The following is a 20,676-nucleotide window of genomic DNA, read 5'->3' on the forward strand; positions in this document are numbered from 1 at the left end:
CAACAGTTTCAAAGTTACATCCATAAGGTGCCTCCGACAGGAAAAAAACCACCCATACCCGCACAAGATCAAATCAAGTGAAAAAAATCAGATCAAGTCCAGAACAACCATAATTGACATAGATCAGAAATCCAGCAGGAGAGAAAATAGTAGATCCACCCAATGAGAGCAGTTTCTTATTTATTGAAAAATGACAGCAACTTTATTGCATCAAAATTCAAATTCTACTATGAATTCTTAGAAGATTTTAGATATTTGTATAGATTAAATATTATATAGTTTACCGTATTTGGATATCCATCTATAATTAAACTCAATTAAATTATAACTTTAGAGTGGACTGGAAATTCCAAAAGCAGTTTTTTTTTTTTTCACATACAGTTTTAAAAAGCCCCAATTTTTATTTTAATTTTTTTATATGTTTCTCTCTTTAGTTTATTTCAGCAATTTGTCAAAGTAGCTCATTCGTTAGATGATCCAAGCCTGCTCGCAACTGCCATTTAGGCGACCTTGGGCCTAGGTCCTGAAGCTTGGGCCATCCACTAAACATATTGAAAAAGTTCAGTCATATGTAAATATACCCTTTTGCATGTTTTTGTTTAATTATTATATTGGCCACTCACTATAGTTCAGTTGTACTTCATTGATATATATATATATAGGTTTTGTGTTTGTATTTGAATAACTTTTAGGGTCAAGTCCAAAAAAACTCCTTAAACTATATGTGAATTTACAAATAACCCCTATGAAATATTTTTTGTGCATAAAACCTCCTAAACGATCTCATTTTGTTGCAACATACCCCAAATACTATACTATATTTCATTAAATGACCATAATGCCCCTTCTTATTGAATTACATTTAATATATTTTTCTTATCTAAATAAATTATGAAAAAAATCATACAAATTTGATGAGATATTTTCATTATACCTTTAATTTTTTTAATTAATTATTTAAATAAAAAATTTTAATATAATTTTTTCAAAAAATTAATTGATTTTTTAATTTTTAATGAATATATTACATGAAAAGTGGTATTTTTTTCAAAAGTATTTTATTAATTTTCATCAATATATTGTTTGAAAAAAAAATGATATTTTTTCATGATAAAAATGTTTAAATTGGTTATAATACGTTTTATTATAAATAATAAATTTTTAATAATAAGTTAATCAATTTAGAAAGTGGTAGTTACAAATCCATTTATCTATTTTTTTTTCATTTTTATGATAAATTGATACTAAAAATAAAATTAAGGTAAATAGTATAATTAATATTTACATAAGAGAAAAGATAATAAAAATAATTTAATGAGAAATGAAAATTTTAATGAGAAAGGATAAAATAATCTTTTGTGATGGATTTGTCCTTTATTGCAACAAATCAATAGTTCAGGGGGCGATTTTTAATTCATGGGGGTTATTTACAAAAAAGTCATAGTTTAGGGGAATTTTTTTCACTTAACCCTAACTTTTATGGGCTTCATGTACTACTTTTTGCCCATGATAATTATTAACATTATTTTTTGTCAGTTTTAGACCTTTCACCATAGTAATTTTTTATTTTTAAAAAAAATAATTAAAAATTATTCCATTTTTCTTGTCAGGTATGATATCTACAAATCAATCTAGGGGCATGTTCCGCAATTGCTTCTACTTCACATCGTGCATTTGACTTTCTGTCACATGCTCTCTCTCTATATATCTATATATAGACACAAAGTATATAGTAGAAATGGACTTGCTTGGTTTATAACTATGAAAACTGAAAACATAAAATTGTACAAAAAAAAAAAATCTGTTTGGTTTAGTTTTCTCAAAAAAATAAATAAATAAAAAATTTCTGAAAACTCAGTTATAAAAAAGTCTGTTTTCAGAAAATAGTCTTTTATTATTCTCTGAAAACTATTCTCAATTTATAAGTTTCAGAGATTTGTTTTCAGAGTTACAAACCAATTATGTCTTGGCTAGAAAATTCACTATATACAATACCCAAGATTTATTGAACATATATACGTAAATTGAAATTAATTTTGTTTTTCAATTCTAAGAATCGGTTTCGATAATACCAAACATAGCATAAGAGAAATTTTAACTTCAAAGTTGTAATTGATGAGTACTAGAAAGGGTAATAAGCAAACCACCTACGAAGCATCGCAAGACATTCTTTGGGCTTGTACTCTGGCGCTGTGTGACCTCCTCCCTGCACAAGTCCATCACGACGAACATTATTAAACTTTCTTCTACATTTTCACTTTTTCCGTGTATAATTAGGTGGAACTAAGATTTTGTTATGACGTAAAATATTTTTTATATAATTTTTTATTAAGTAATATATATATATATATATATATATATATATATATATATAACATATATTTTTTATTTTTTGGTATTTGATAAAGGTCTTGAAAAAAAATTTCAAACCAAAAGCATAAGTTATTTTTGTTAGGTTTTGAAAAAATATTTTACTTAAATTTTGGACAATCAAACATCAAAAAAATTAAAATATATTTTATATCCAAACAAAAGAGTCAAAATAGTGTATTTTTCTGACTTTCTTACCTTCACTGTGGCATAAGTCAAATGGTATCCATAATAGTAATATGCCATTGAGTACCTACGATTAAACAATTAATACCATAAGCAATTGTAAAACATATAGCAATTAAATTATGAATTAAAAGTTGTGCAAATAAAATGAATCGACATAGATCAAATTAGTAACCAACCCTGCAACTTGACCATCAACGAACCATGGTTTCCAATCGTCACTGATTGTTAGATTGAGAGCATCAATCCATGCATGTGTGCCCACATATGGAACAAGCATGTCGTGATCACCACTGTGATGATAAAACAAAAAACAATATTGACAATCGTTATAATTCAAGACTCTCTTAAATCACACAATTACTATATTCCTAATTAACTAATGTAATTATAATTTTGATGATATATTATTAAAAAAAATACTACCTAATCTTGACATTAGTGAAGTAGCAGAGAAATTAAGTCTAAGGAAATATATGTTACCTGTAAATTAGAGCTCGATAATTTGTATTTGAGAGGAGGTATTGATGATAAGCAACACTACTTAATACTGTTTGTGTGTAGGCCAAGCCCCAGTTACATCTCATCCATTCTTTTAATGTTCCCTGCTCAACATTGCCATCATAAATATTTATCTGGTTGATATTATTATTTATTTATTTATTTATAAGATTAGATTAGTTTGTGATTTCGATAAACAATGTCATATATACCTCACGGACATGAAGAGCCTCTTGGACAGTCTCGTCATTTGCCCAAATGTAGGAGAGCAAGTAATTATACTCCTACAGAAATGGTAAACCAATTGATTATACAATTTGTATAAGCTTATAATTTTTGTTGTGTGTGTGTGTGTGTTTTTTCTTTCTATGAGACCCGTAAAAGCACTTTATTTTCATTCTATGGTAAATAAGTTTTGTTAATATACATTGATATCTCATTGTATTTATCAAATTACATTTATCTCCCTTGAAATTTGTACATAAATAATATATATCTAACTTTCATTAACCGTCAACACATTAAACGATGAAAAATGTTGATATTAGTAATTTTGTAACTTTTAAATTCCAAATATACCCTTAAAATACTTGTTTCTTGCAAAAAATATGCATACATATATACATATATATATATATATATAAGGAAAGAATCATAATTATAAACTCGACAAATTTGACAAGGGATGTTAGTGTAATTTGGCAAACAAAAAGAGAGATGGGTGTATATTGATGAAACATCAGTGGAGGTTAGTGTAATTTATTTTTCATTTTAGCAGTATAGAACCGTATATGAAGCAGAGCCCACCTATACTATTATAATCTTATCAGGTTGTAGTAATCTTGTATACTTTTTAACACATTCCATTAGTTTTTCAACATATTGATTTTTAAAACATTACATTCTTTTTTTTAACATATTATATCTGTTTTTCAACGTTCTAATTTTCAAAACATTATATTTATTTTTTAACAGATTAAGTCTAGTTTAAAAAAAAATTAAATGTAGAAATGTTAAAAAATAGATGTAATAGTGTTAAATCACTACAATGCCACTACGTACACCACCAAATTTTACATCAAAGGATCATCGACGACTGGTATAAAAAGTGTGTGTGTGTAGAAAGAGTACTTGGTACTTACCCTGCACCATAGTCTGGAGTTTTGTTGAGAAGATAAAAGAAGAAAGTCTGTTGGATTCTCTCCGACGAATCTTCTGTCCCATTTTATTTGAGTAGTTGAATTCGGGGACTTTAAAGAACAGGTAGGTTCCAAGATTTGTGGTCGGTTTATTTGTGCAATACACTATATATATATATATAATATATTCAATTATGAAGCCATAGTTAATATATTTTCTCTGAACAATCACAAGTTATATAGTAATTTATATATATCTGTCTCACCTCTGTGATAATCTCAATATCCTTTACACACTCTGTATTGTTTGAATCCACATTCACGTACTCACCATCACAATTTGTTTTAGCTGACTGAAATAAAATCAATAAATTATAAATTTAATTAAAATAATTTATTTTAATTAAAATACCATCAAAGTCTAGGGTGAAGAATTCAAAACTAAAATACCTAAACATTTACACAAATATTCCACATATTCACAAATGTCTACTATGGAAGAAAGTTGAGTCCCTTGTTTCTTTTTCCAGGGAGAAAGGTTATACCAATTGAACTAATGGTCCACTAATTTGTACTCCTATTCTTGTCACTTATGTATGATAGTTATTGAATATTCGGGTGAATTTTATTTTATATAATTTATTTATTTTATATAGAAGAAATGGAGGGGAATTCACCTTGAAGAGTTGGTCTGATATAAGTGCCACACGGTGAGCAAATTCAACTCTGGAATTTGGGTCATCATGTTCACTGGTCAGTGGGTTTCCAAGTATGTACCCCTGAGTCATCAATTCGAAAAACTTTAAAATCAATCACATTTTACAAAATATGTTTGTAACTTAAATATGTGTGTCTTTTTATTGCTTTCTTTTTTCAAATAATTTAATTGTTTACTTGTAGCTTGATTATCGGTGTTCGTCCGACTTCATTTCCTGCATAAAGGAAATGAAAAGAATAAGGTAAAGAAAAAGAAAAACAAATTGATTAAAGTGGCTAAATAACAGAAACTATCACATGAACAGACTTAATCTTGTTCAGCACAAGTTACCTTTATATATTTCTTGAACAATGATTGGGACGACAATGCCAGAATATGAATCACCACCGACATAGAAGTCATTTGACGTAAATTCTGAATGATCATTAAGCCACTGCATCAACAGAGCTTAAAAATTTAGTATAACCTCTCATTCCTCGTAAAGGTCAGGGATTCGTGCTCGATCAGTAAATTTGTGAAATATTTGTATGAATACTTATCTAATTCAAAAAATACACACACAATTTAGAAAAAATTATTACCTTTTTTTAATAATAAATTAATATTTTTACGGACCTAAATTCAAATGAGAGAGGGGGTGTGGGGGCCCATTCATCCAATTCGGTTTATGGTTCTATAATGTTTTTTTTAATATTATATTATATTATTAATAATAGGGATTTCGAAATCAATTCAATTAATGACATCATAATGATATTAACCCTCATTCGCATAATTCAGACATCAAATCATGCATTACCTTTCTAAAAAATTGATAGGTTTGGGCTGCTGAAATTTTATCATCCATGATGGAGGAACTTTCGGTGTTGTTGGCATAGGAAAATCCAGTGCCAACTGGTGCGTCTAAAAATATTATGCTGGCCACCTGAAATATTATATGTATCAATTTATAATAAAATGATTATTAGAAAATCTCACAATCAAATTGACCATGTATATAATATATAGGCATGAAATTAAAAGCAATGAAGGTCGAAATGATACACCTTTGTCCACGAATAAGGGTTCAAAATAAAAGTTGGAAAATTTCCATCGAAATCTAGTGTGTTGAAATTTAATGGACCTGCGCAAAAGTATATAAAAATATATCAATTAGGTGCCTCCTTGGGCGTAGTCTAGGGATATTTTTTCCGAATATTCAAGTTCCTTTACACATAAAGTCGGTGTGTGAGTGAATTCCTTAAAAAATATATATATATATAGACGTCGTTCAAATACAATTATGAGATGCAGGCACGAACCCATTAAGGGAACGTGCCCACTAAACTTTTTTATTTACAAAGTTACCTCTAAATTTTGTAAAAAATTTAAAAATGTCCTAACATTTTTATAAAATTCTTAAAATTATCACCAATCAATTTCTAAAGATACTGCACCATATATTTTTACCTGAATGTGATGTGTGATTTTATTTTATGTGATTTATATATATTATTATTTAATATATTTTATTTTATGTGATTTATAATTTTGCCCGAATGTGATGTGTGATTTTATTTTATGTGATTTATATATAATATTATTTAATCTATTTGCCGTGGCTTGTCACTAACAGTCTAACACCGCAGATTCAATGTGTATGGAGAGGTTGGTCTGAATGTTTGTCTTTGAGAGGTTGGTTTGAACATTTGATTTTCTCTACCTTCCGGGATATGTATAATTATTGGAGTAATAAATAAATAAAAACCACCATGTGTTTTTGTGCTTACAGGACTTCAAGAATTGATGTGACGTGCAAGCATTCTAAGTATAAAAAAATATTCATTTTGCCGTGGCGAATGCTGGGTCTTAGTTGTTTGTGGTTGTGTTTTTTTTTTTTGGTTCTTTGTCTTGGGGTTGTCTTTGTCAGGTTAAAAAAAAGGAGAAAAGTATGGGCTGCCCAATTAACCGTATTTTTTAAGCTTACTAATGTATCCTGTGGTTGGAGGGGCCAAACTTTAAAGAAAACAAAAAATTAATTCAAGTCTTAATTAAAATAAAAAAAATTACTATTCATTATATTCATACAAATATATATCAAGCCAAATATTTGCCAATTTATTATTAAAAAAAAAAAAAGTAATTTAAAAAAGGTTTTTATTTTTTTATTTTTATCAAACTTCCCTAGCACAAATAAAATTTAAGTTACAGAAGTTTCAAGTAAACAATTAGACTTTAATTTATAAACAAATACGAATTTAATGTAATAATAATACAAATTAACAATCTTGCAAAAACTGAAACGCATAATGTGTAAAACATATTAAACTATTCATCTTTCATTATTTTTAACTATCAAATAATAGTACAATTCTATAAAGAGAATAATTCAAAAGTTATGCCTTTAATTCAAAGGTTCTTTACACCAATTTTCGCCAAATATGAGCAAGATTATGTTAGAACCAGTTTCCAGTCTTATACTTCAACTTACATAAAAATAAGTATGAATTGCAACATTAAAAATGTAAACGTTGAATTTTTTTTATTAAAAAAAACACATATATTATATAAATAAAAAACATTTTATATGATATTCCAAAAATAGCACAGTTCTCAAAACAGATAATTATTTTGGGACAGATAGAGTAATTTATATGATATTCGAGAATCTAACCTATTTATTACTCACTTTTAATCTCAACTCAAAAGTGAGAGAGATTTTTTTGATTTTGCAAGTTGGAACCGAATCTTTGAATCAATTAATAAAATTTGGGGTAAAGTATATATTGACAAAATGAGATTTTTGTTTAATTGATTGATAATATTATATACTCTAAGTTTTATATATATATATTCCTAATCCACTAGTTTAGAAATAATGTATAGAAGAGAATTTGAAAAAAAAAAAAAAAAAAAAAAAAGTTTTTAATATTGACCGAAATTTCAAACTGAAATGTAAAACAGAAGATAAAAGGAAAAAGAAATGAAACTTACATATTCACATCCCTTTTACCTTATTATAAAAAATAAAGTTAAAATTCTTATTTAGGCATCAATTTAGACCAACTGCCTATCATTATCCAACAATCAGGATATACAATAAATATACAAAGCTTGAGTATATTATATATATACGCACAATCTTATTATATTACAATTTTTCTTTTTTCCCTATACTAGTTTGTTTGTTTGTTTTTGTTTTTTTTTTTTTTTTTCTTCAATCCTAAAATAAAATTTTAAAAATTTGAGGGCCCTAAGGGTTGGCTCCAATGGTGAAGTTATGGGATTAATATTTCATTAAACATTAAGTTTTAGATTCAAATTTTTTGAGTGCGATCAATTTTTTAAGAGCCGCAATCACGGACATAGTCCAAACTTCATTTGATTCGCACAGAGGGATCACTTTACACAAGTCCAGCAAAAGAGTTGGGAAAAAAGGTCCGAACACCCCTTTATCAAAAAAATAAAAAATAAATAAATAAATCATCAACGTACTAGAAAAGTATCTATTTGAACAATGCTATTAAATAGTATCTTAATCTATGAATGCATTGGAAGAAATTTTTACCCATTTGATGCATGGGACCATTGTTTTGGAAAATCTTGTAAAAGGTCATTCTCCCTTCTCCCACGAACAAAATATTTATACATCATATCTCTACTTCCGTGATATTTTTTCTTCGTTCTTGATGGTAGAAAAGACATGCAGTACAACACATGTATATGTGTATTTATATGTATTCCATATATATATAATTATATGTGTGCGCATATGTGTGTATAAATTGATGGAAAGGATGAGAAAAAAACCTATTTCATAAACAAGGCCACTAAAACCAGAACAACCAGGTCCTCCAGTAAGCCAAAGCATAAGAGGGTCCTCCTTCGGACTGCCCTCCGACTCGATGAAATAGTAAAATAGCTGCACATCGTCCAACTCTCCCACACTCACATATCTACGCACAAAATATACTACACCATCATTTTAATACTATATATATATGCTAAGCGCGTATATATAACTGGTAATTAAAGAAGTTAGTGAAATATTAATGAAAATAAAACTCACCCAGTTTCAAGATTGAAAGGCAGATCACCTGTGTAGCCTGGTAGAGTCTTGATGATGGACTTGGAAATAGCAGTACCACTTAGAACCAATATGATAACTAAACATGAGGTTGTGGAATACATGTTACTTTTAGGACCATACGTTGTTTCAACTTAGAGATATATATATAATGAATATGAGGTGAGTGTAGTCAAGCCTTGTGTCCCCGTCTCTGTTAATATTATTGTAGGTTTGATTGTTAATTAGCGCACGTATCTGTGTTTTTTCTTTGTTTATGACAAATTAATGTCGGTTCCAATCTTTTTAATCAGGTTGTTGTTGTTGTTCTTATTTTATTGTCAAACTAAAGAAAGGGGCTTAAATGAGCACACCCATAAATAAAAATATTATAATCCAACCGATTATATGTAATTCACATCGATCAGTTAAGTTTCAATGGTTCAGTTAGTTCTAATATTGGGTTAAGTGCAAAAAAAATCCTGATATATAGGGTTGTGTAGAACTAGTTTCTACTTTTTGAAAATGTACATGTTAGTCCATAAAATTCAAAAAATGTGTAAATAAGCTACTGTGACCACTTTTTGACAAAAACTAAATACGAAAATTCTATTTTACCCTTTTGATTCCCATTTTGCTCCTCACCCATATGTGTATGTAACCCCCTATTCCATTTCTTCGCTCCTCTCTCTTTTGCCCCTCTTTCAGAAGATGTGCAGCGGGCTAGCTAAAGCCTACTTTCCGCAAGAGATTGGCCCTTTGGCCGCGCAGCGGGTTAGCTTAAATCTACGGGACCCACTTTGCCTTGCGGGACGGCCCACGATCTTTAGCAAAACGGCGCCGTTTTGCGGTTGCCTTTTTTTTTTTTTTTCTTTTCTCAAACGGTCCTGAACAATGGTTAAGGCACTATTTGATAGAATTTTTTTTTAAAAAAAAAAAAAAACCTAAAAATAGGTTATTTTGAGCTCTTTTTTTAAAATATATATATATATATATACACAAAATAAAAGTCATTAAATAAAAAATATATTGTTTAGGCACTGTTTGTCCAAAAATAAATTAAAAATCCTTTTTTTTCCCTTTAAATTTTGTTTTTTATTTTATTTGTTTGCTTTAAATTTTAAATGTGTAATACAAACAATGTATTTGGCCGTTAAGGCATTGTTTGGCTGACACAAATAGTGCACGACTATAATTTTTTTACAAAAAGGTATAATTTTTTTTAAAAATAAATAATTAAAATTACAAATTCATCTACTTATCCCCATAGGATTTTGTAATCCTTATTTTCTTATTCCAATTCATTATTTTTAATCTAAAAAAATCATTATATAATAAAAATTCTAGTACACGAAATGTCATAATATCTTAAAAACAAACAAAATGTAACATAAATTAAATAACTTCATCACCGTGGCGGTTCCACAAATTTTCTATCAAATCATTCATCAACCACTGAAGTGGCATTTTTAGAAATATAGCTATTAGAAATATAGCTGTTTAAGAAAAGTTAAATAATAATAATAATAATATTTTTAATTTTTAATTTTTTTTTTAGAGCAAAAATTTAAAAAGTCTGATGAAATGTATGTTTTTTTAGAGCAAAAACTATCAATGTGGCAAAAACTACTGACATGACCCTTGAAATTACTGGTGTGACTCTGGAAAAACTTTAAGTCGCATTTTAAAATAGCCAAAATTGGAATAGGCTAGTGCAGATATACCTAGCCCGGCGCAGGATAGATGGGATCTATGAACAAAGAACAGGGTTATGAGAAAGATCGATGTGTCAGATTCATGAACTCGGATCTGGAATGAAATTCTGAAACAGGTGGAGTTGCCGTGGACCTAGATAGAAGAGAATCGAAGGTTTCACTTATTTATAGTGGTGTTCTATTAGGAGAGAAGAAGTGGGATTTTACAAATTGACTTCCTCTTCGGAAAGAAAAGCTTAGGCATCAAATTGAATCCAACAAACTGCGAAATAGAGGGGATGGCATTGACGGAGACAGATACCTCATTGACGAATCAATGCGGATGTTCCAAGCTTCCTGTCGCTGTAGTTGGAGTTGTTGGCATTGCATAAACATTGGTGTTTGTGGAAGAGATTTCAGAAAGTACTCACAATTAAAGCTTTGATCTGTAAAGTCAATGGTCCTTTCATGCATTTTTTTCATCTTTGTAATTGTCTTTGAGCAATATGTGTAGTAAAGAAGAGAATAAGCAAACTGGGATGATGAAATTGATGGTTTCAGTGGAGATTCTTATTTTGTGTCGTGGATTTTTTTTTTTTTTTTTGCTTTATATGGATTGCGGTCAAATTGATGATGACATTGTTTTTGCTTTAGGGTTTTCTGAAGGGGGAAAGAAAGAGAGACCGAGAGAATGAGAAAGGGTGGTGAGTGGCGGCGGACGGCGGTGGTGGTGGGGAGAGGCGGTGAGATTTGTTAGAGAGAGAAATAATTTATTTTTTAACTTTTTCTTTTTAATAAAATAGTGTCAAAATGTTGTTGGCCACGGTATCATGCCCAAGTTGGTCCTGATCGAACACAGGGGTGGATCGAAGTCATCGTGAAGGCATTACTGTTGTTATTATTATTATTAATTTGGCTTTTATATTCAAAATCATATACTCATATCTATTTTAAACATAGCTCATATTACATCAAGAAAGACATAGAAGGATTGCACCTAGAATTGTAAATGGACTTAAAGCTACAAAAATCACCTAGAGAGGGAAATGAGCCAACCATCTACTAAGCATTGCAAGGCACTGTTTGGGCCTGTACTCTGGAGCTGTGTGACCTCCTCCCTATACAAAGCCCAAAGAAACATAATCAACTTCACATTTTACTTGCTAACATCATTTAATAGAGGAGTTTGAGTTGAACATTTCCTTGCCTTTATAGTTGTATATGTCAACCAGTACTTGATATTTGTAAGCTTCTCTGTAAATCTACATAACATAAATGGATGCATTTATATACTTTTAGTACATGTGATTGTTATATATACATATATAGTGATTTAGAGACGATAAGTTTTAGAAGTTTAGGAACCAACCCTGCCACTTGACCTTCGACAAACCATGGTTTCCAATCAGTATCAACCGTCAATGTCAGAGCCTCTATCCAGTCTAGTGTACCAATGTATGGAATAACCATGTCGTGATCGCCACTGTGGAGAGTATTTTGTAGAGGTTAGAATTAATACCTCGAACATAAGCATAGTAAATAAATGTCTATATAGATCAGAGCCTGGTTTCTCTGCAGTACAACATAGGTGTTGTACTGCATTGGAGGTCCGAGATCATTAAAACAAAGTAAAGTCAAACTATTCCGATTTAAAGGTTCAATAAAGCAGGTATCGTAGAGGGATCTTTAGTAAATCACCTGTAAATTAGAACTCGACAAGCTTTGTTAGTAAGGTTTCGATGGAAGTCCACAACACTAGTGTAGTTGTATGTGTAAGTGTAAGAGATGCTCTTATTGCATCTCAACCACTCCGTTATTGTTCCCTGGTTTTCATCACAAAATCATCTGATTAAATGATGTTGATATTATATAAATGATACTACTCTGTTTAGATCAACATACCTCTCGAACGTTAAGAGCTTGTTGGACATCTTTATCATTAGCCCAAATGTAGGAGTACAAGTAATTATAATTCTACAACAAAAACAGAGGTTAAAAAGTCTGGTAAAAAACTGTATTGTTCAAATCATACCCTTCTGATCTAAAGGAAGTGAATAAATGTTTGTGTTAGAGGGGGAGAGAGAGGGATTTACTTGACACCATTGTTCGGGAAGAAGAGGAAGTGTACGGAGGAGATTTTCTGGATTTTCTTCAAGAATCCTTCGGTCCCATTCTAACAAATTTGGTTTTGGTGAAATTGAAGAACATTTAGGTTCCAGTATATGTGGCAGATAAATTTCCTCAGTGCACTGCAATCAAATGGGTAAAAATTATTACTAATGTCTATAAACATCAAGGATGACAAGATTTGTATCAGAAAACCAAACAACGATTGATCCTGCTCACCTCGTTTACTAATTTAAGTAAATTTACACATGATGAATTGTCAGGATCGACATCCATGTAATTGCCTCCACAACTTGATTCCGCTGACTGAAAAACAAAACATGACAAATATTAAATGGAGTTACTCTAATAGAACATGGTTTGACATTACATTCAGGCACGATTGTAGAGCAAACTAGGAAAACAAGAAAACAAAAAAACAAAAACAAAAACAAAATTTTAAGACTTACTGCTTCAAAATATGAAATTAATTACCTCATAAAGTTCATCTGATAAAAGTGACACTCTATGAGCATATGGGACTCTGAAATTTAGGTCTTTATTCCAATCTGTTAGTGGGTTGCCAAGCACATATCCCTGGTTCAATCCAATGAAAATTAGTCCTATAATATTTTTTGGGAAGAAAGCTACCGTGCAAAAAGATTTAAGTCATTGATGGATTCGGAAAAAATAAAACATAGCTATGGTGAAATTCTTAAATTGAATCTTGTACCTTGATATTCATCTGTGGCTCATTTCCAGCATCATTACCTACAACAAAACCACCCAAGAAAACACACACACACACACACACACAAGTAAGCTAATTGAAAAGAAAATATAGAATGTTAACCTATTTGCATTTGAAAATTTTGTTCTCTTTTCCCATTGATGATGAAGCATTAAATTAAACATATAAATAGCTCTTCAATTTCAGTAGTACCATCATATATTTCTTGAACAATGATCGGAACTATCATCCCAGAAAAGGAATCACCACTAACGTATAGTGGATTGTCGAGAAACTGAGGGTGATTCACAAGCCACTGCATCACAGTTCGAAAATAATAAAAAATTTAAGTATAGAATACAGCATTGTGTGTCCGACACGAATATAGAATACAGAAACATTTTCCATTACTTCACCAAATTTCCCCCCACCTTTCTCAGAAAACTGTAGGACTGTGCGGCTGATAGCGAATCACTGGTGTTGTAAGCTTCCCAAGTTTCTCCGTAGGAGAATCCAGTGCCAACAGGTGCATCCAAGAATATTATGTTGGCAACCTATAAATTTATAACCACTTTTATTTACAAGACTATATTAATTTTTTTCACATTAATTGGTCAGATAAATTTTTTACTGGTAAAGCAACAAGGTGAAAAGTTTCATACCTTTGTCCAGGAGTATGGATTCAACTCCAAGGTTGGTTTTCCCCTAGTGGAATTTTCATAGTTAAAAGTGAAAGGGCCTACACAAAATTATAAGGACATCAAGCCAATTTCTAACAAGAAATATCACTTTGTCAAGCCATCTGCTTTTATTTCTCAAATGTACTTGCATATTATAAACACATGCAGCTACAACATTTCACACACACACACTAACTCCCTCCTAGAAAATGTCCATTAAAGGAATTCTAAAGGAGTGAGTGCGAATAGGGAGTCGGCCCATGTTTGGCTCCCCATTCGTACTCTCTCCTTTCGGTGAGAGTAACATTTTCCTACCATTATTAGTAATTGATAGGACTTGATGATCCTATAAAATGAAAAGTATGGCTTCTTTGTAATTTTTTCATAATAGCATGAGCCCGGGGTTTGGAAACACATTCTGGATTTTGAAATCATAATGATGGTGAATTAACAAGAGTAATGATAGGTACCTAAATACATCCACCGGTTGTTAGATAATTCAATTAGAGTTCGGTCATCCAGTTTCAGAGGATCAGTCATTTTCCTTCTAATAATGACTTGGAAAAACGTACCACATTTTCTATACAAACATCAGAAATACTAATTTACTAGAATAGCCTAATTTGAAAAGATTATGACTTGATCACTAAATTACACTATTCTCGCATATTCAAATAAAATGATTAGAAAATTTTGGTAGAGCATAAAACAGAGACATATTAGTGTATATATATATATGTTTCTATTGAAACAGGTGATATTTAGGATGAGAAACGTACCAATTTCATATAGAATGGCAGACAAACCAGAGCAACCAGGACCACCGGTGAGCCAAAGCAGAAGAGGGTCATCTTTGGGGCTGCTTTCGGACTCGATGAAGTAATAGAATAACTGCACTTCATCTGAATCTCCTACACCAATGTAACTTAATACCACAAAAACATTCATAATCAGGTACTAAACTAAATTAATACCCATAATTTGTATAAATATATAAATCAAATAAACTATAAAAACAACAATGAACAAATTGTATTCAAAGAGAGAAAAAAAAAAAAATAAAAGGAAAATAAACTAACCCAGTTTCAAGATTAAAGGGAAGATCACCATGAAAACCTGGGAGAGAAGTGACATTGGACTGTGAGAGAGCAATGTGGGAGAGAGTCAATATAAAGAATATACGCAGCAACATTTTTATATAACTTATGTAGCTACTGGAATTGGATAAGAGAGAGCTTCAAATGTTTAGACCAGTTTGAGATAGATGTGGTGTAATTGTGGTTTTTTAAATGGACGAGAAATTTAAAGAGTCCAAGTTGTTGTATTGACTCTGAGCTATACCCTCCAGTCCACCAATTATTTTAGCCTTATTGTCAGATATGACTGTGTCTACTTACTAGAGTCCATTTGTTTAGTAAAGGAGGTCAAACTTGTAGTCAAATGGGGTTTATGCCAATTTCAAATAATCAAGGGGTTTTTTGCAATTTACTCTAACTTTAATGATACTATTACTTTTTTTATTTTAAATAAAATATTATTTTATATCAAGGCATTGTGACCTAATGATAACTCATCTACTTTTCAAAGTGAACGATGATAATTCGAATCCCGAAAAAGGGCAACGTGGGTGTATGTTATTCGTTGGAGTATATACCTGAAATTTAGTAGGAATAAATTTATGTTTATGATGATGAAATTTTGCTTGCTATAAGCGTTCTCGTTTATAAAATGAAACCAATAATTATTTCTCCAAAAATTTTAAAATGAAAGGTTTAAGTGAAAGCATCTTAAGTGATGGGATTAGAAATAGTTTGAAATAAATTGAGTGGACTGATAAAATTGTCTCATAAACAAAAGGGTTTTAGAGAAGTTTGTTATGAAAAAACGTTCGGCAAAATTGATATATATAAGATAGGGATTCGAACTTGGGCCATTTGTCCACAACTCACATGCACCAACACTACACCGTCTTTGTTATATGTTCTGTTTTGTTGGAGAAACAATGTCATGAAAACGTCATTCGTCCCTACAGAGGCTAACATGCTTCGAGGTTGAAACTCATCGTTTGTTGTTGACATAATTGCATTAAATATAGAGGTTGGGTTTTAATTAATCAGTGATATATTTTAAATTATATTAAATCACATTCTTTTAAAATAATAATTACAAAATCACCCCTTGTGTCTTGAAATTTTCAAATCTTGTTTTTGTCGTGTCCCAACTATGTAGAACTAAAATATAAAATAAAATATTCAAATTTTAGGAAAGTATCTAAGTATTCGATGCCAATCTAGATAAATGTGTATGATTCTTACCCACATTCATACTTATTGCTCTTAAAAATTAGTTTTCATAGATGCCTAGGTTCACTAAAAATTAAAGACTGCTTTGATTTCCATGCTTAAATTTAAGGGGAAGTTTTTTCCTTTTTTTGGTTTGGAGGGAGGGAGGGGGGTTGGTTGGTAAAAAGGATAAATATTTACAAATCAATTCATATTTATGGGTCACAAGGATATTGAAGATTCATATATATATATATATATACACATACAATATACAGAACAATGAAATTTTATTTTTGTTATTATAGAACAATTCTACTATTGCACCCACGTTATTTTTTAATTTATTGTTGTTAAAGGCCGTCCCTCACATACTTTTTCTGTGTCTGTCCCCGGTACATATTGTAATACAAATGTTTCATTGACTTGTAGAACAATGACATATATTAAGATACAAATTACAAAAACATTATGCAAGTCCTTCAATACCAACCAGACTCACTTCAGATCAACTAGAGAGGGAAATGAGCCAGCCACCTACTAAGCATTGCAAGACACTGCTTGGGCCTGTACTCTGGAGCTGTGTGGCCTCCTCCCTATACAAAGCCCAAAAGAAACATAATCAACTTCACATTTTACTTGCTAACATCATCAATTAAGAGAGGAATTGAGTTGAACATTATTTCCTTGCCTTTATAGTTGTATATGTCAACCAGTACTTGATATTTGTAAGCTTCTCTGTAAATCTACATAACATAAATGGATGCATTTATGTACTTTTAGTACATGTGATTGTTATATATATATATATACACACACATATATAGTGATTTTGAGATGAAAAGTTTTAGAAGTTTAGGAACCAACCCTGCCACTTGACCTTCAACAAACCATGGTTTCCAATCAGTATCAATCGTCAATGTCAGAGATTCTATCCATTCTAGTGTACCAATATATGGAATAACTATCTCGTGATCACCACTGTCAAGAGTATTTTGTAGAGGTTAGAACTAATACTTCTCGAACATAAGCATTAAAAATAAATGTCTATATGTGCATGTAAAACGAAGCAAGGTCGACTGTTCCAGTGCAAAGGTTTCAATAAAGCAGGAAGAGCAGAGAGAGCTTTAGTAGATCACCTGTAAACTAGAGCTCGACAAGGTTTATTAGTGAGGTTTCGATGGAAGTCCACAACATTAGTGTAATTATACGTGTAAGTGTAAGAGATGCTCTTATTGCATCTTAACCACTCCGTTATTGTTCCCTGGTTTTCATCACAAAATCATCTGATTAAATAATGTTTGTATTATATTATATGAAAGTCTCTATTTGGATCAACATACCTCTCGGATGTTAAGAGCTTTTTGGACAGTCTTATCATTAGCCCAAACGTAGGAGTACAGGTAGTTATATTGCTACAACATAAAGGGGGTTAAAAAGTAAGGTAATAAACTCCCAAAAAGAAAAAAAAAAAAAAAAACTAGTCTAACCGAGTGAGGCTAAACTCTTCGGTTAGACTACCAAGTCTGAATAGCATTGTCCATAAATGTTTATCTAGAGGGAGAGAAAGAGGGATTTACTCGACACCATGGTTCAGGAAGAAGAGGAAGTGTGCGGATGAGATTTTCCGGATTTTCTTCAAGAACGCTTCTGTCCCATTCTAATAAATTTGGTTTTGGGGACAATGAAGAACATTTAGGTTCCACTATATGTCCTGTATTAATTCCCTCGGTGCACTGCAATCAAATGTGCAAAAATCGTTATTAATGTCTATAAAATGTGAAGGATGACAAGATTTGTATGAGAAGCAAAACAATGATCGATCCTGCTCACCTCATTTACCAATTTAAGTAAATTTACACATGCTGAATTGTCAGGATCTACATCCATGTAGTTGCCTTCACAACTTGATTTAGTTGCCTGAAAAAGAAAGCATTAAAATTTTTAAATGGAGCTGCTCTAACATAACATGGTTTGACATTAGATTCTGGCACAATTGTAGAGTAAACTATTTGACAAACGTCATCTACGAAACCAAATGAAAGTTATTTTTGATAGGGGGAGGAAATATAACGAAAAAAATTGAATTACCTCATAAAGTTCATCTGATATAAGAGACACTCTATGAGCATATTGGACTCTGGCATTTAGGTCATTATATTTATCTGTTAATGGGTTGCCAAGCACATATCCCTGGTTCAATCCAATGAAAAATTAGTCCCATAATAATTTTTTTTGGAAGAAAGCTTCAATGCCAAAAGATTAACTCATCGGCGGATTTGGAATATATAAAACATAACTAAAATGGAATTCTTAAACATAATCTCGTACTTTGATATTCATCTGTGGCTTATTTCCAGCATCATTACCTACAACAAAACCACCAAAACAGAGAAAAAAAAAAGTTATAATCAAGAAGATTGACATCCCATATGGGTAGCAAGAACAGAGGAAATGAAAAGAAATATGGAATATTAACTTATTTGCATTAGAAAATTTTGTTCTCTTTCCCATTGGTGATGAAACATAAATTAAACATAAAAATGGCTCTTCATTATCGCAAGTACCATCATATATTTCTTGAACAATGATCGGAACTATCATCCCAGAATAGGAATCACCACTGATGTATAGTGGATTGTCAACAAACTGAGGGTGATTCACAAGCCACTGCAACACAGCCAAAAAATAATTTTAAAAATTGATTATAAAATGGAGTATTATGTTTACAACTCGAATATGCAATGCATAATCATTTTCCATTAGTTCACTAAATCACCCCCACCTTCCTCAGAAAACTGTAAGCCTGTTCCACAACTAGCGAATCACTGGTGTTGTAAGCTTCCCAAGTTTTCGCATAGGAGAATCCAGTGCCAACAGGTGAATCCAAGAATATTATGTTGGCAACCTAGAAATTTGAATGAAGCATTATGTGTTCACATCAATTGGTCAAATAAATTTTGTAACATGTAAAGCAGTAAGGTAAAGGTTTCATACCTTTGTCCAGGAGTATGGGTTCAACTCCAAGGTTGGTTTGCCCCTGGTGGAATTATCATAGTTAAAAGTGAAAGGACCTACACGAAAATAAAAAGACATCAAACCATTTCTAATAAGGAAGATCACTTTGTCAAGCCATCTGCTATTATTTCTCAAATAGTAACACTATTAACATATAAACAAGTAAGGAAATTTTCAGATTTTCATACATACATATATGAAGAGAGAATTTTATGAAGGATATATTTGGAGGGATGAAAATTTGTCAAGGATGAAGGTCATCCATCTTATTATCTTTTTTTCTTTTCTCTCTTCCGAACTGAGGAAGTTTCTTCTTTCCTTCCTATCTTCTCTCCACCCATCTTCCTTCGTTCTTACCAAACAAAGCATTAAGCAACATGTATGGATTTTATAGTATTTAGTTCATACATTCTAATTTAGTAGAATAGGGTAATTTGAAAATTTTATTATACATGACTTAATTATAAAATGACATCTATCACAGACTATTCAAACAAAATGATTAAAAATAAAAATAAATAAAAAATTGGTGGTGCTTGCTATATATATATATATATATATGATTGTATTGAAGAAGATGATATTAAGGATGAGAAACATACCAATTTCATATAGGAGGCCAGACAAACCAGAACAACCAGGACCACCGGTGAGCCAAAGTAGAAGAGGGTCATCTTTTGGGCTGCTTTCAGATTCAATGAAGTAATAGAATAACTGCACTTCATCTAAATCTCCTACACCAATGTAACTTCACACACAAGAACAATCATAATCAGTCTATATATTAATTATCACCCCTAATTTGTATAGATATATAAATCAAATCCAGTATAAAACAACAATGAACAAAATGAATTCCACGAGAGAAAAAAAAAGAAAATAAACAAACCCAGTTTCAAGATTGAAGGGAAGATCACCAGGAAAACCTGGAAGAGAAGTGACGTTGGACTGTGATAGAGCAATGTGGGAGAGAGCCAATATAATGAATATACGCAGCAACATTTTATGACTTGTGTAGGTGGTGGAATTGGATAAGAGATAGCTTCAAATGTTTATGAACAGTTTGTGGTAGTGGTGGTGGCTATTATGGATTCTTAAATGGGCAAGAAATGTGAAAATACCCAAGTTGTATTGACTGAGAGCTGTATCCTCCAGTCCACCAATTGTCGTAGTTAGACAGAGAGAGACAATTAGGTAGCCGAAACCC

At 31.1% G+C, this 20,676-nt stretch overlaps 3 protein-coding genes across 8 annotated transcripts; all 3 read right to left on the reverse strand.

Annotated features, from left to right (window-relative positions):
- Window positions 1-1,832: 1,832 nt before the first annotated feature.
- LOC132294161 (serine carboxypeptidase-like 18) lies at window positions 1,833-9,119 on the reverse strand. 4 transcript variants are annotated; one of them, XM_059791915.1, is made up of 14 exons: window positions 8,963-9,119; window positions 8,704-8,849; window positions 5,961-6,037; window positions 5,714-5,839; window positions 5,245-5,347; window positions 5,091-5,128; window positions 4,874-4,975; window positions 4,463-4,549; window positions 4,200-4,361; window positions 3,270-3,341; window positions 3,040-3,161; window positions 2,736-2,849; window positions 2,569-2,623; window positions 1,833-2,206 (listed from the first exon to the last, which is right to left on the reverse strand). In XM_059791915.1, exons 1-14 carry the CDS (start codon window positions 9,082-9,084, stop codon window positions 2,123-2,125), a joined length of 1,410 nt encoding a protein of 469 aa, XP_059647898.1. In that variant the 5' UTR covers window positions 9,085-9,119; the 3' UTR covers window positions 1,833-2,122. The 4 variants fall into 4 exon arrangements, with proteins under 4 accessions (XP_059647898.1, XP_059647899.1, XP_059647900.1 ...); XM_059791916.1 differs by having other exon boundaries at window positions 8,991-9,112; XM_059791917.1 differs by having other exon boundaries at window positions 8,704-8,865; window positions 8,963-9,077.
- A 798-nt stretch (window positions 9,120-9,917) lies between these two features.
- LOC132294165 (serine carboxypeptidase-like 18) lies at window positions 9,918-15,449 on the reverse strand. The gene is made up of 14 exons (XM_059791923.1): window positions 15,249-15,449; window positions 14,949-15,094; window positions 14,152-14,228; window positions 13,921-14,043; window positions 13,703-13,805; window positions 13,493-13,530; window positions 13,255-13,356; window positions 13,000-13,086; window positions 12,747-12,902; window positions 12,556-12,627; window positions 12,352-12,476; window positions 12,023-12,136; window positions 11,861-11,915; window positions 9,918-11,771 (listed from the first exon to the last, which is right to left on the reverse strand). The coding sequence occupies exons 1-14, from the start codon at window positions 15,359-15,361 to the stop codon at window positions 11,688-11,690; spliced, it is 1,395 nt and encodes a 464-aa protein (XP_059647906.1). The 5' UTR covers window positions 15,362-15,449; the 3' UTR covers window positions 9,918-11,687.
- A 1,273-nt stretch (window positions 15,450-16,722) lies between these two features.
- LOC132294162 (serine carboxypeptidase-like 18) lies at window positions 16,723-20,609 on the reverse strand. 3 transcript variants are annotated; one of them, XM_059791919.1, is made up of 14 exons: window positions 20,359-20,609; window positions 20,072-20,217; window positions 19,449-19,525; window positions 19,237-19,359; window positions 19,019-19,121; window positions 18,783-18,820; window positions 18,543-18,644; window positions 18,285-18,371; window positions 18,032-18,187; window positions 17,795-17,866; window positions 17,591-17,715; window positions 17,319-17,432; window positions 17,143-17,197; window positions 16,723-17,047 (listed from the first exon to the last, which is right to left on the reverse strand). In XM_059791919.1, exons 1-14 carry the CDS (start codon window positions 20,469-20,471, stop codon window positions 16,964-16,966), a joined length of 1,395 nt encoding a protein of 464 aa, XP_059647902.1. In that variant the 5' UTR covers window positions 20,472-20,609; the 3' UTR covers window positions 16,723-16,963. The 3 variants fall into 3 exon arrangements, with proteins under 3 accessions (XP_059647902.1, XP_059647903.1, XP_059647904.1); XM_059791920.1 differs by lacking the exon at window positions 17,143-17,197; XM_059791921.1 differs by lacking the exons at window positions 17,143-17,197; window positions 17,319-17,432.
- Between the last annotated feature and the right edge of the window lie 67 nt (window positions 20,610-20,676).

This window comes from Cornus florida, unplaced genomic scaffold (assembly GCF_030987335.1).
Source record: "Cornus florida cultivar Cherokee Brave unplaced genomic scaffold, ASM3098733v1 CherokeeBrave_3.0.0_Hap2_Chr02, whole genome shotgun sequence".
NCBI classification, from domain to species: domain Eukaryota; kingdom Viridiplantae; phylum Streptophyta; class Magnoliopsida; order Cornales; family Cornaceae; genus Cornus; species Cornus florida.